The 15,182-nt window shown below is 58.1% G+C and overlaps 1 protein-coding gene across 1 annotated transcript; it reads left to right on the top strand.

Moving 5' to 3' along the window:
* Nucleotides 1-397: 397 nt before the first annotated feature.
* Nucleotides 398-7,275, top strand: LOC127471138 (maestro heat-like repeat-containing protein family member 6). The gene is made up of 18 exons (XM_051787765.1): nt 398-1,012; nt 1,253-1,317; nt 1,432-1,887; nt 2,145-2,283; nt 2,523-2,587; nt 2,682-2,828; nt 2,998-3,146; nt 3,399-3,546; nt 3,777-3,964; nt 4,053-4,190; nt 4,470-4,584; nt 4,755-4,892; nt 5,144-5,320; nt 5,444-5,599; nt 5,759-5,860; nt 6,273-6,375; nt 6,642-6,698; nt 7,000-7,275. Exons 1-18 carry the CDS (start codon nt 886-888, stop codon nt 7,203-7,205), a joined length of 2,676 nt encoding a protein of 891 aa, XP_051643725.1. The 5' UTR covers nt 398-885; the 3' UTR covers nt 7,206-7,275.
* Nucleotides 7,276-15,182: the final 7,907 nt, after the last annotated feature.

Below are 15,182 nucleotides of genomic sequence, written 5' to 3' on the forward strand. Positions count from 1 at the left end.
ATTTTGGTGCAGCCCTGGGCAATGGGGTGGGAGCAGCATTGGTGCCCTTGCCCCCACGTTCCTTCTGTGTGTCACAGCCCCGTGTTCGGGAGGGCCACCAGCTGGCACTTCTCCCAAGGAGCCTGTGCCAGCTCGTGTGGAGGCCCCGTGGCCTTCCCGCTGCGGCTGCATCGGCAGCCGAGGGGACTCCTTCTGCTGCCGTGGGCAGGCACAGCAGGGGAGGGTTTGCTTAGTTTTTGAGCTGTGCCTAAAGTTCATGTCCAGCTGTCTTAGATAGTTTGGAGACCCCTTCTGACCTTGGGCAGGTTAGCCGGGCTGGGGGAGGCCCCAGGGCACATGGCAGTGTGTCACAGGGCCCTCTGTGAAACATTATGACATAGTACTGGTGGTGAGGTGGCCACGCCTCAGTGCTCCTTGGAGCATGTGACAGGACAGACGGGACAGAGTGGTGCTGTGCAGAGCCCCCGTGCAGCCAACTCTTTCCCTGCTGATCCAGAGCATTTTGGAGGCTTTTCTGTGCTGCAAGTGTCCTTGAGGCCAGACCGTGGGACTTGGTGACACTTGCGAGGTGTCCCCAATCCCTGCGGCAGGTGCCCTCGAGGCCGAACTGCAGGACTTGCTAACCCCTAGCATTTGCTAGGCTTTTCTGTCTTTCAGGTGTCTTCGAGGCCAGACTGCAGGACTTGATAACCCATAGCGTTTCTTAGGTTTTTCTCTCTTTCAGGTGCCCTCGAGGCCAGACCACAGGGATTGGTGACCTGGAAATTTTCCGGAGTCTCCAATCCCTGCGGTAGGTGGCCTCGAGGGCAGCCTGCCAGACTTGGTGACCCGGAGATCTTCCGAGGTTTCTCTCTCTTGCAGGTGCCCTCCAGGCCAGACTGTGGGATGGCAGGAAGATGCCTGAGCCTGCTCAGGCCCTTTCGGATGAAGAAGAAGAAGAAGAAGGAAGGCCCTGAGACTTCCCCTGCACAGCAGCCTGAGGAGATGGAGCAGTTGTATCCCCTGCAGGAGGGTGAGTGGCAAAGCTGGGCCACAGGGCTGGTGGCTGCAGCCAGATGGGCCTCTTCCCATCCCCCATGGACATGGCCAGAGAAAGGGAGGGGAGAAGAGGGCCCAAGGCTGATCCGCCAGTGGCCATGCTCCATGCACTGGGCATCCCGGGGCTGGCCCTGCCTGTGGAGCGCAGGGCTGGGCCGTGTTCTCCGGCCTGTCCCACAGCCCCTCAGTTCTGACTGTGCTCACTCTTTGCCAGATTCAGGCCGGGACCAGACACAGGAGCAGGACCGCGCCCGTGGCCGCTTCCGCAGAGCTGATCAGGTACCTGCAGCCACGGCCTCCTGGGCTGGGCCTGCTGCCACTGCTCAGCCTGGAACCTCTATCAGAGCTCCCTATGGCACGTCCTTTTCTTCCCTGCCATTCGTTCTCCTGCAGGCCTTTCTGAAATTCATGGGCATTCAGCGTAGAAAGACCAGGACCACGCCAACTGAGGTCATGGCACAGCCTGACACCAGGCTGACCAAGCTGACGGCAAAGCCTTATGTCGGCACTGCACCAACTGATCGCACAACGAAGTCTGACCCCGCATTGAATGATCACACAAGAAACTCTGACACCACACCGATTGATCAAAGAATGAAGTCTGACACTTCTTTGACTGACGATATGACAGACGCTTACAGCCCATCGATTGATCGCATGGCAATCTCTGACATCGCGTTGACCGATGATCCGACAAACTCTGACGCTGCATTGCCTGATCTCACTGCGGAGGCCGACACTGCAACAGCTGAAGGCATCACAGACACTGACCCCACGCCCAGTGACAGAGTGATTGATTCTCCCAATTGGGATTTTTTTGAGGAGAATGGTGACTCCAGTTCAAAGCAAGTAAGCAGCCTGTGTCCAGGGCTCAAGCCACCTCCCCTGGGCCCTCTCAGCCTTTGAGGCCAGCACAGTGTGGTGGGAAGTGGAGCATTTCTGGGGGAAGCCTGGCAGTTTGCTTGCTCTGGCAGTTCTCCCACTCTGCCCCATTTCCCCTTCAGTCCAGACTATGGGACTTGGTGACCAGGAGCTTTTCAGGTGCCCATGTGGCCAGTCCACGGCACTTGGTGACCCACAGCTTTCCTGAGGTGTCTCTCTTGCAGGTGCCCTCAAGACCCGACTGTGGGATGGCAGAGAGAAGCCTAAGCCTGTGCAGGCTGTTTAGGAGGAAGAAGGAGGGCCCTGGGGCTGCTCCAGCACAGCAGCCTAAAGAGGTGGAGCAGTCCCAGCTCCTGCAGGAGAGTGAGTGGCAGAGCTGGGCCGCAGGGCTGGTGGCTGCAGCCAGATGGGCCTCTTCCCATCCCCTGTGGACATGGCCAGAGAAAGGGAGGGGGGAAGAGGGCCAGGGCTGATCCGCCAGTGGCCATGCTCCATGCACTGGGCATGCCGGGGTTGGCCCTGCCTGTGGAGCGCAGGGCTGGGCTGTGTTCTCCGGCCTGTCCCGCAGCCCCTCAGCTCTGACCGTGCTCGCTCTTTGCCAGATCCAGGCCGAGACAGGACAGAAGAGCAGGACCCTGCTCGTGGCTGCTGGCGCTTTATAGGCCAGGTACCATCAGCCATCCCCACCTGCTCAGCGGACACCACTATTGGAGCACTTGATCAAACATTCCCTCTCTTCCCTGCCTTGCTTTCTCCCGCAGATGTTTAGGGACTTCAGAGGCACGGCGAAGGCTGATGTCAGCATCAGGCCAAATGAGCGCATGGCAAACACTGGCACCACACCCACTCAGAGCCTGGCTGATGCTCCTGGTCTGGACTGTTCTGGGGAGAGAGTTGTCTCTGCAAAAGTAAGCAGCCTGAGGCAAAGGATCGTGTGGACACTAAAGCTGGGTCTGCTGGGCTCCCTCAGCCTTTGAGGCCAGCACAGTGTGGTGGGAAGGGAAGCACTTCTCGGGAGAAGCTGGGCAAGTTGCTCACTCTGGCAGCTCTCCAGCTCTCCCCCCGTGACCCCTCCAGGTGCAGGCCTTCATGAAGAACATGCATCAGAGACTCACAGCCAACATGTTCCCAGAGAACAGACTGTTCATGGACATACTGAGGCTGACTGATACATACCCCACTGATGTCGCATTGACCCTCCTGCGCTGTGCCCCATCGTGTGACAGGTATGGGGCCCATGTGCCTTCAGGGCTCACCAGCCTTTAGACCTGTCCCACATGCTCTGCCAGACAGACAGAGAGTTCCAGGATGCTCTGGCCCTTGTGTTTCCCAGCTCTGGCACCTCAGCCCCCAGTCCTGCTGCCATGCTCCCTCCCTGCTCCTCAAGGCACCGTGGCTCTGTCACCTGGTCTCCTGCAGCTGCCCAGGTCACAGCACAGTGGCTCAGACTCCCCTGACACAGAGATCTGGCCCCACAGAGCTGCTGCAATCATGTGGAGGACCATAGCCTTGTCTGAAACAACAGTGGTGAGGGTGCTGCCAACGCTGCTCTGTGTGATGGAGGACTGGCCACAGCACAGCGTGTCCACCTCCGATGAGAACAACAAGGACATCTTTGCCCTGGCTGTGAGTTTATGCCTTTGCTCAACCCCAGGTTGCCTCTCTGATAGCCCTCTATCCTCCCCCACTACGGCATCTCCCTGCCTCATGCACCAGGCTGGACTAGGGGTAGGTTCAGGGGCACCAGGCCAGGGGCTCCCCCTGAGTCTCCCCTGGCCTCTGCCTCCCATGCTCAGGCCCTGCCACATGGATGTCTGGGCACTGAGCGCTGTGGCCAGATGATTTGTCTTTTGTAGGCAACCAGAGTGGTTTGGGAAATTCTCCAGATGATCCAGTGCCCAGAGGCATTGATGGAATATTCTCCCCGTCTCCTTGTGGATCTGCTCTTCCAAGTCTTCATCAGCACAGAGCAGATGCCAGAAGAGGTTGACACCTTCTGGAGGAGATGCTGGGAGGGACACCGCCTTGCCAGGAACCCCAACAGGTGCTCCATCCCAGTCCTCCCCTCCCTCCCACGCCCTCAGGGCTGGGTCAGGGCTCCCAGCATGACCTGGGCTTTGCTCTGCACAAAGGTTTGCAGTGCTGACTATGAAGACCCTGCTCTGCCGTCTGCGGTTTGAAAATATTGTGATGGCAATGGAACGGAAGCGTGGCTGGGACACGCTTCTCAACTCTGACACCCACCACTATGCAATGGGTTTGCTGGCCAGGTGAGAGACCCCCTTGTCCCTGCTGCCCCTGTCATTTCTACCTGTGCATGGGGCACCCCACACAGTGCCCGTGGTCGAGGGCCGGAGGGCCTTGTCACCCAGGGATGGCCGAGCAGAGTGGCAAAGGCTGGGAGAGGCGGGGGCACAGGAGGAGCGGCCTCCCAGAGTGCCCTTGTCCCCTGCCGGGGTGCTGGGGAAAGACCAGGACTGTGTCAGTGAGTCCCAGGAGAGGTTTGCCCAGCCAGCTCAGGGTTGATGGTGCCTATTTCCCCCTGCCAGGGAGATGCGTCGTGCCTCGAGCCCCTTGTGTTCCCCAGTTGCCCTCTGCCTGCTGGGGCTGCTCACCAAGGAGAAGCCATGCTGGGAGCTTCCTGCCATGGCATTCCTTGTGGAGGTGAGCCTGATGGCAAGCTCTGCCTTGCTGACCTGCCTCCATCTCTCTGCCCTCTCGCAGCCGCAGCTGCCCAGGACGGTGCCGTGCCTTGTGCTGCTGCCTGGGCCCAGCCCTGTGCGGGTCTGGGCTCCTGCTGGCTGGGCACCTTGTCACTGCTCCGTGCCTTTCAGGTCCTGGTATACCTGGACGTGACTGACTGCGGTGAAAGCATCCTGCAGCTCTTTTCAAAGCACCTACGGAGCGAATGCAAAGAGAGACGTCGCCTGGCACTCAGAGGCCTCGTGGTGCTGAGCAAGGATCCTGTGATGGTGAAGAGGGGGCAGTTGGCTGAAGCCGTGCTGGAATCCTGGGGCTGGGGAGTGCAGTCGCTTGGGCTTGGCTGGGCTTCGGGAGCTGTGGCAGCTGCTCCCAGCTCTGCTGCCTCCAGGCTCAGCTGCCCGAGTCCCTCGGGACAGGCCTTTGGCCTCTGGGCCCCGCAGCAGCACGTGGGGCTGCCCCACCGGAGTGGGGTTGGTGGTGCAGCCGTTCATGGCTTCACACAGCATTGTGTTCCACACAGGCTGACGGCATGCAGAGCCTGACACAAAGCCTCTTGGACGTACTGGGAGATGCAGATGGAGAGCTGGTCGGGATGGCCCTCTCTGTATTCATCAATGAAATCCAGGACAGAGACATCCGAATCTCCACCCCCACTGCCCTGCGGCTGGCTGAAGTGCTCCAGCCACTCTTTGGCAATGTAAGGCTCTGTGCCCCCCCACCACAGGTGCTGGGTGCTGCCAGGAAACTGTGACCTGTGGACTTGCAGGCTTGTGCCCCGGTAGGCCTGGAACTGAGGTCTTTTCCTCTTAATTTCCATCAGGACAAAATCCACGTGCAGCTGCTCTCCATTCACCTCTTCCGAAAGGTGATGGAGTTGGGAGTGGATGAGGGAAAACAACCTCTGAAGACACATGTGATCCAGAGCCTGCTCCCACTCTTCTTCTACTGGCATGATGAGAACCAGCATGTGGCAGAGGTGAGGACTTTATAGGTTCTGATGTCCCAGTGGGAGAGGGCTGATCTGCCTCCTGCCCTGGCACCTTGAAGGCTCCAGCTTCCTCCTGGCCTTGGTCCAGGGACACAGGTCCTGTGCCCTGGGCTGCAGTGCCATGTCCTGCTCCCTGTTGCTCTGCAGGCCTCTGGGGAAGTGCTGATTCGTGCACTCAGGTTCCTGAAGAGAAGGGATCTAGAGCAGCTGGTCAAGAAGAAGCAACCATGGAGGTTCAGTGAGTGCCTGGTAAGGATGGCCTCAACATCCCTGCCCCAGGCTTGAGCAGCCCCCAGTCCCCAGTGGCCAGAGTGCGGGGCTGGCACTGTGCCCCTGCCCACTCTGCAGCCACCTGTGGGACAGCAGCCTGCACCGCACACTCTGCTACCTTCGCTGAGGTGTGCGGGCTCCTCTGCAGGTTCCTCTGCCCCCGAGCCAGGCTGCCATGGAGCCCCCGCCCAGCTGGGCTGTGGGGCAGGGTGGCCCCACGGCTGCCAGAGAGCAGCCAGCCCTCTGCTCCCTCCAGAGCCGGCCCCTGCGGCTGCTGCCCGGGCCTCAGGGCTGTGCGGGCAGGGGAGGCCAGTGCTGGGTGCAGGCAGCGCCCGGCCAAGGGGCAGAGCCCCAGCCAACCCTTCCCTCTGTGCCCTGCCGCTCTCTCCAGCTGGAAAAGGACCGGAGCCGAGTGGCCGAGTACCTGCGCCAGGCCCTTCCATACCTGGAGAGCCCACAGGAGCCCCTGCGAGAGGCGGCCATCAGGTTCATGGGTGAGCCACAAGGTCCCTCCCGCCCCGCTGCAGCTCGGCCCCAGCCCCGGCTGCTGCAGCGGCAGCAGGATGCGGCCCAGGGATGTGCTGGGGAGCCCCGAGTGCCCTGGTGGCTGCCGCCCTGTGCCAGCCCAGCCCTGGGGCGTCCCGAGGCGGGAAGGCCCCGGGCTCAGCCCTGCCAGGGCAGGAGGGCGTGTGGCCAGGCCAGCAGCGCCACTGGGGGGGGAGTTGTGCTGTTGGGGCCCTGACAGGGTCTGTGTTCCCAGGGATGGCTGGGAGGTACCTGAAGGGACAGAAGGAAGAGTTGCAGCTCGTCATGAATGGTGAGTGAGGGCAGTGCGCTGTCAGCAGGGGCTGGTGGAGGAGCATGGGCAGGGAGCTGCAATCCTGCCCCGGCTGTGGAGGGCTCTGCTCCCTGCATGGATGAGGAACGGCTTGGGCAGAGCAGAGAGAGATTTCAGGGGCATGAGGTGTTTTGCTGGCCAGTGCCTTCTGGCTGATCCCACTGGGCCCTACTTCCTCCTGTCCATGGCAAGAGTTGGGTGGGATGGCCCTGGCAAGAGGGGCTCCTCGGGCCCCCACAGATGCTGGCTCTGACCTTGGCTCTGTTCTTTTCTGTTCCAGCCCTTCAACGCATGACTCATGACAGCGCTGCTGTCAAAAGCTTGGCAATCAAAACCCTGAAAATGCTACGCACTGCAGAGAGACCTCCTTCTTCTCTACATTCCAGCAGCTTGAAAATCAGCTCCAGAATGTGCGGAATAGAAAGGATCTTCTGTGGGGCAGCTGCCGGAGGTCAGCGGAGAACTGATCCTGGGAACCCTGTCTGATGGGACCACCTGAGCCTGCAGGAAAGACCCTTCTCATCCTGTTACCCCAGCTTGAGAATATGAAATTCCTCTTAGCATACACAGAGGCTCCGGAGGTTTTTTAGTGCCCGGTGTCCACAGGGCATCTGGGAAGAGGGGAAAAAGGGCCTTTGTGTTCAGCAATACTTGGCCAAGTGTGCAGTGGGGAAGGGAAAGTGCCCAAAAGGCCCTTAGCCTTGGGGGCTTCTGCTGGAGCCTCAACACTTGCAGCAGAGAGGATGGGCAGAGCCTGGAGCTGTGGGGATCACTGAGAAAAGAAGGTCTTTGGAGGTGGCCACAAGCCCTGTGCCAGCCAGGAAGCAGCATCTGTGGCCTGCCCGTGTGTTGCTGTCTGGATTGCTGAGGGCTGGGAGGTGCCTCCTGAGCCAGCTCCCGTGGAGCTCCTTCAGGGCTGCGCCGCTGCCAGGCAGGTTGTGGGGTCTGGGGGAGAGCCTGAGGGGACGGGGCACTGGGAGGCCCTGAAGGGCTGAGGGGCTGCGGAGGCCCTGCCATGACAAGGGAGTGGGAAGCAGCGAGGGGAATGCGTGAGGGGGTGGGTGGCAGGAGGCTGCAAGAGGACAGGCTGGGCAGAGGATGCCCTGAGGGGACAGGGTGTGGGAAGCCCCGAGCAATTGGGGGGCAGAGGCCATAAGCAGCCCCCTGGTTCCCTGCCAGTCAGCTGCTCTGGTGCTTGCCCAGGACATCTCCCATCCCTGCGGCAGAAGGCCTGGAGGCCTGGGCAGGAGGGTGGGGACGCCCCCAAGGGTGGGGACAAGGAGGGCAAGGGGGCCCTGGCAGGGCATGTCTGCTGGGTGCTGCCGGCCAGGGGCAGGGGCACAGGCAGGGCCGTGGGTCAGCCCGGGTCCCTGCGGCTGCCCAGCCCATGGGCTGTGGCCCAGAGCCCACTGAGCCAGAGCTCTGGGCCCACAGAGCTGCTGCCAGCAGGGGGAGGGCGCAGGGCACCTTGGGCAGGGCCGCGGAATCGCTGCTGCCCAAGCCACAGACAAGAGCAGCAGGCTGTGCACAGGAGGAGCATCCACAACGCCTGGGCCCCCTCAGCCAGGCTCCCACACCGGCCAGCATGCCAAAAGCGGGGATACTGTGGGCACAACTGCACGTGGTTTGGAAAAGGCTTCAGGAAAAGTGGCCACAACAGCTTTCTATTGACTGCCCAGCCTCACAGCAACACTTGGCAACTTCAGGTGCAGCTTGTCTATAGAAATCAGCCAACTAAGGAGAGGAAACAATGAAGAAAGGAGCTGAAGCAGCTGAGCAGGCAATGCCCAGTTGATGTATAACCAGTAGTGTTATCATAAGGTGGTCACTCAGAACTTTGGGGCCTCCATACAGAGATGACCACCAGAGACCCTCGGTGAAGCCCCTCAGAGACCTTATAAGGATATGTTGTGTATATGCTAGTAAGTGTTTGGAAATGTCAGGAATATGTAACAGGAATGCGGGGAACGAAAGTGAATAATCATGTAATGCAGACATACAAGCCAGAACTGAGATGTCATGGAGTGTGCTGGGGCAGCCCCACGGCCTTCCTTCTTCATCATCCTAAACAGCCTGAGCAGGCTGAAGCATCTCCCCACCATTCTACATCTGTGTCTCAAGGGACAAGATGCAAGAGACAGAAGCCTTGATAAAGCTCCAGGTCAGCAAGGAACTAGTTGGCTGTGGCCAGCAGCTTAAATCCAGTGCACTGGGGAAGTGAAGAGGATAGGGAGAACTCTGGGATCCAAACATGTTCTATGTCTCTGATTAAGGTGCCACCCCCCTGACGGAGCAGCCAAGTGCTAGAAGCAGATGTGTTCTGCCAGTTGCTGCTCTTGGATGGACACAGGGCACACATGTTCCCACGAGTCCAGAACACTTGATCCAGGAATAATAGAAGGCCATGCATTGGTAAGGAATAACCTCCAGCAAGACCAAAGCAGGATCCTTGTAGTGGGTTGACTTTGGCTGGATGCCAGGTGCCCATCAAGCCACTCTATCCCTCTCTTTCCCAGCCAGACATGGGAGAGAGAGTAAGATGGAAAATGACTTTAGGAAACAAGACAGTTTCCTAAAGCAAAAACCAAAGTTTGTGTATACACAAGCAAAGAGGAAAATAACAAGGCTTTCTCTCTACTTCCCATTAGCGAGCGAAGTCTGGCCACTTTCCAGGAAGCAGGGCTTCAGTACATGTACTGGTTGTTCAGAAGGCAAACATTGTAAACAACAAATGCCCCTCTCTCCTCCACCTTTCCTTACCTTTTATATCTGAGCTGACATCATATGGTCTGGAATAGCCCTTTGGTTAGCTCAGGTCAGCTGGCCTGGTTGTGTCCCCTCCAAGGAACTTGCCTTCAATTGGAGAGGGGAATGTTGAGAGACAGTGTTGATGCTGTGCTAGCACAGCTCAGCAGTAGCCAAACCACTTGGGTGTTCTTAACACCTTTCTAGCTGCTAATGCAAAGCATAGCACTGTGATGGCTGCTATGGGGAAATGAAGCCAGACCCAACACATTCTAAGACAGACCCAATGCAGATCCTCTGGCAGCAAAGCATGAGCTTGTGACCCTGGCCATCTATTCAACAGACATCAAAGTGCTTAGTTACCTCCACGCCTGGACCTCAGTCATGAGTCCCCACGTTTCTTCAGCTTCTGCTCCTTTTCCCCTTGTTCCCAGAACATCCTGGATTTAGAGTTTAGAAGCCCATGCACATGTTTGTAAGGTGCCTGCATGGAGGAGATGGACAGCAAATGCACCACAAGGTTCATGTCCCATCGGACTTCTGCCACAGGGATGGGAGATGTCCTGGGCAAGCACCAGAGCAGCTGGCTGGCAGGGAACCAGGGGGCTGCCTGGGGGCTGCTTATGGCCTCTGCCCCCCAGTTGCTCAGGGCTTTCCACACCCTGTCCCCTCAGGGCATCCTCTGCCCAGCCTGTCCTCTTGCAGCCTCCTGCCACCCACCCCCTCACACATTCCCCTCAGGGCTTCCCGCTCCCTTGTCCCGGCAGGGCCTCTGCAGCACCTCAGCCCTTCAGGGCCTCCCAGTGCCCCGTCCCCTCAGGCTCTCCCCCAGCCCCGACAACCGGCCCGGCAGTGGCACAGCTCAGGTGGCATCTCCCAGCCCTCAGCAATCCAGACAGCAACACACGGGCAGGCCACAGATGCTGCTTCCTGGCTGGCACAGGGCTTGTGGCCACCTCCGAACCAGGTGGAGGTTCTCAGTGATCCCCACAGCTCCAGGCTTTGCCCATCTGCTCTGCTGGAAGTGTTGAGGCTCCAGCAGAACCACCAAGGGCTCTGGGATTCTGCCCACTTTCCCTTCCTCACTGCACATTTGGGCAAATGTTGCTGAGCACAAGGACTCTTTTCCCCCTCTTCCCTGGTGCCCTGTGGACAACTGGCAACAAAAAGCCTCCTGGGCCTCTGTCTATAACACAGGTTTCATATTCTCATGCTGGTCTGAAAGGAAGTGTTTGCAGTGGAGAGGTCTTTCCCGCAGGCTCAGGTGGCCCTGAGTTCCCAGGATCAGTTCTCCGCAGACTTCTGGCAGCTGCCCCACAGAGGAGGCATCCTACTCCCCACATTCTGGAGCTAGGGTTGGGCTTGCTGGAACATGCAGAAGACTGAGGTCTCTTTGCAGCTCTTAGGAATTTAACAGAACTGCTAGGCTTGAGATAGCAGTGCTGTCAGGAGTGATGCCTTCAAGGGCTGGAACAGAAAGGAACCAAGGTCAGAGCCAGCGCCTGAGGGAACCCAAAGAGCCCCTCCTGCCAAGGCCCTCCCACCCAGCTCTTGCCATGGCCAGCTGGGAGCAGGGCCCAATGGGATCAGCTGGAAGGGGCTCCTGTGGGCTCTCCAGGTATGGAAGGTGCACATACTTGGCCGCTCTTCTCTTGTCCTTTTCCAGCTGGAGAGAGCGGCAGGGCACAGAGGGAAGGGTTGGCTGGGGCTCTGCCCCTTGGCTGGGCACTGCCTGTGCCCAGCACTGGCCTCCCCTGCCCGCACAGCCCTGAGGCCCGGGCAGCAGCCGCAGGGGCCGGCTTTGGAGGGAGCAGAGGGCTGGCTGCTCTCTGGCAGCTGTGGGGCCGCCCTGCCCCACAGCCCAGCTGGGCCGGGGCTCCAGCGGCACCCTGGCTCGGGGGCAGAGGAGCCTGCAGAGGAGCCCACACACCCCAGGCAAGGCAGCAGCGTGTGGGGTGCAGGCTGCTGTCCCACAGGTGGCTGCAGAGTGGGCAGGGGCACAGTGCCAGCCCCACACTCTGGGCATCAGGGGCTGGTCCAGCCTGAGGCTGGGGCTTCATGGCCATCCTTACCAAGCAGTTGCAGAACCACTGCAGCTTATCCGCCTCCAGCAGGTTCTTGAGATCCCTTCTCTTCAGGAACCTGAGTGCACGAATCAGCACTTCCCCAGAGGCCTGCAGAGCAACAGAGTCCAGGAGATGGCACCACAGCCCAGGGCACAGGACCCGTGTCCCTGGACCAAGGCCAGGAGGAAGCTGGAGCCTTCAAGGTGCCAGGGCAGGACGCAGATCAGCCCCCTCCCACGGGGACACCAGAGCCTAGAAAGTCCTCACCTCTTCCACATGCTGGTTCTCCTCATGCCAGTGGATGAAGAGTGGGAGCAGGCTCTGGCGCACATATCTCTTCAGGAGCTTTTTTCCCCTTTCCACTCCCAATTCCATCACCTCTCAGAGATCTAAAGCTATTAGAGATTGTCCAATAGAAGCTAATAAGATGGTGAAGTGTCTAGAGGGGAAGGCATAGGAGGAGTGGTTGAGGGCACTTGGCTTGTTCAACCTGGAGAAGACAAGACTGAGAACAGACTTCACCATGGTCTGCAGCTCCCTCATGAGGGGCAGTGGAGGGGCAGCATCGATCTCTGTTCTCTGTGATCAGTGACAGGCCCCGAGGGAATGGCTGGAGCTGAGTCAGGGGAGGTTTAGGTTCAATTATAGGAAAAGGTTCTTTCTCCAGGGGGATGTTGGACACTTGAACCAGTTCCACTGGGGAGTGGTCACAGCCCCAAGGCTGCCAGAGCTCAAGCAGCATTTGGACAACACTCTCAGAGACATGGTGGGATTGTTGGGGTGTCCTGTGCAGGCCTAGGAGTTGGACTTGATAATCACTGTGGGTCTCTTCCATCTCAGGATATTCTATGATTTTATGAAGAAATGGGGCCTTGAGAAATGAACACACAGAGAATCCGGGTGAAGAGCTTGGTTGGAGCCATCCTCAAAACAATGCATGCCCATATTTCAGATTCTTCTGGATGAACATTATCTCTCCATCAATAGACACATGTTCATGGCCACCACCTCTCCAGGAACAGACCCCGGCTTTTATGTCTTACTGAAATTCACAGTAACCTTTGCTATGAATATTATTTTTTTCCCCTCCCTTTAAATTACGAATGGGCACTTCTCAATTTGCCTCAGTGCTGGCCCCAGGTGAGCACCGACGACACTGCAGGTGCAGCCTGTTCTCAGTACACGGGCAGCATGCTATTAATCTCACACTGTATTACGCTGGGGAAAACACCTATTTTACAGCCTAGGTGTGCTTTCAAAGAAGCAGGCCATCCTCTATATCCAGTACTGGCTCCAGTTTGTGCAAATGTGGTTGCCTCTGTGAGGATCCCTGAGAAACTCGTCCTTGGAGACGGCCACAAACACTCTCCCAGCCACCTGTGTCCTGCTCATGCGTTGGAAGATCAGCAGAGGGCAGGGCAATCCCACCAAAGGATGACTGAGGGAATTCCCAGGAGCTAGGTATCCCACCGCAGTGCCACAGATGGCAAATATTGATGAAGAGGAGGCCAGGGTGCCCAGCCAACCTCCTCCCAAGGGAGGGTGCAGCCAGCCAGGCAGGGTCTTGGCCAGAAATAGATAGGGTGCCAGTGGAATTGCTCTTGGAGATGCGAGAGTTTCTACTCTCAGCATCTGCTGGGAAACAGGGAGCAAACTCTCCACCAGATCAGTATGAGGTCCATACAGGAAGCAGCTCCTGAGATTACACAGGTGCAAGGTCTACCTGGAGACAGAGGCATCAATAAACACACTCTCTCAGAGCCCAGGCCACGTGCTCAGGACTGAAGTGAAGGGAGCACAAGGCCCAGGACTGAAGGATGGGTGGGTGGAGGTCCCAGGTGAAGCCAGTAAGGCCCCTGAGTGCCCTCAGGGCCCTGACACTTGGGGCAGCCTAAGGTTTGACACTTGGGACATCCCAAGGTTTGAGCATGAGTGGAGCAACCGGGGCCTCAAGGGTACAGCTCTTTTTGGGGCTGCTCCTCCAAATGGGGCTCAGAGAGCTGCAGTAATGGTGTGCCCATCCCCACGTGTAGTTGTGGCCAACTCCCTGTTACCTGTTTCTGTGTAGAGAGGAGTTTGTGGGTGGTTTTTGGGGGGTGATCTGCTGGTTCAGGGAAGGAGGAAGAGCCAAGTACCGTACTTTTGTAGAGAGGTTCCATCAGAGACCAGAGTAGCTCCAAAACTTGGTATCTTTGTGAAATCTAAGGGGCACCTGGGTCACTAAGCTTTGGAAAGGGTCACTGGGTGACCAAGGCTGACTTGCTCATTTGCTCTCCTGGGTGCTTGGCTTTCAGGAGTCCTTGGCACTTGGAATGTGATTGCACAGACGGGTCTCATCCCCTGGAGATGCTCTTTCCCCTTCCCAGCAGATGGGCAGGAGAACAAACCCCCAACTTTCCTACCACAAAATACAGAGAAATGCAGCAGATGAGTGTCCAGCTGTGCTGCCAGGGCGATGTGCCAAAAAGCCAATTTCAGGGGCTGGGGCCAGGCAGGGGTGAGGGGCTGCACCTTCTCCAGGGGCCCTGGGGAGGCAGGGGAGCAGGGAGGGGGTGGAAGGCAGAGAAGTCATGAGCCCACAGCACAATCCAGATCAGCAGCCTTCTTTCTGCAGCCAGCGGCCATGGTAGTAAATAGCAGGAAGTTTGGAGAAGCAATCTGAGATTAAAAAATAAATAAATCCTAGGAGGCAGTGATCCCAGCGAGTGCCTGGGGAGCCCCCAGCCCTGTGGAGCCTCTGCATGCTGGGAGCAGAGAGGAGCCCTCTCCCCACCAGGCACCACAAGGGGAGCACACAGAACTACAAACCCACACCTGTGTCTTCTACCTGCTGCATCTGGGGAGAGCTCTGACACCTAAGGTTCTGTCTGGGACAGAACTGGCCCTTTCCCTGAGGCACAGTCAACCCACGTGTGGGAGGGGAGCAGAGAGGGCCCCTTTGTCCCCACCTCCAGCAGACAGCAGGGTCAGAAGTGGAAGGGGACAGAAAGCCTTCAGAGACCAAGTTTGCACCTTGTTTCGCTGCTGGGGGCTGAGGGAGGGGTGGGAATTTGGCAGCTCTCCCTCTTTGGAAAGGGTCCAACTGCCTCAGGAGAAATTCCTCGCATAGCTTTGCTGTGAAGAAAGTGCTGACCTGTTCCCCGTTCCGGGGTGTTTGCTGAGCAAGTGAAGACGAGCCAAAGGCAGCTTGTAAATGCTGGGAGAAAATGGCCGGTTTCCTCATCACCAGAGTTAGGTAGCAGGTCAGGCTCTTTGGGGGAAGCAGTGTCTGGTGGCAGTGACTTTGTGTGCCATAAGCAAGTCCACGAGGATGTCCTGATGTTCACTGGCTCACATCTCCAGAGTAATGATCCAGCTACAGCAGAGAAGCTGATGGTTCCACCCCATGTGATAGGTGAGCATCAGAGGGTGACCTGCAAGCTATGTCCAGACTGCTTGGACAAAAGCAGGCAGCAGGGGGAGAGAGCACCTGCTCTGGGACTGAGGTAGGAAACAGGTCATGTTCACTTCTGAAAATGCCAGCAGGAAAACAAACAGCGCAACTGCCATAAATATGGAAGGCAAATCCAACCTCCTGCAGTGACAGGAGAGCAGCCAGTGCGTGACTAAAACAGCGTTGATTCCGATTAGATGTAAGGAAGCATTTTTTCAT

This window comes from Manacus candei, unplaced genomic scaffold (genome assembly GCF_025592945.1).
Source record: "Manacus candei isolate 608988 ecotype Guabito, Panama unplaced genomic scaffold, ASM2559294v1 h1tg000023l, whole genome shotgun sequence".
In the NCBI taxonomy this organism is placed as follows: domain Eukaryota; kingdom Metazoa; phylum Chordata; class Aves; order Passeriformes; family Pipridae; genus Manacus; species Manacus candei.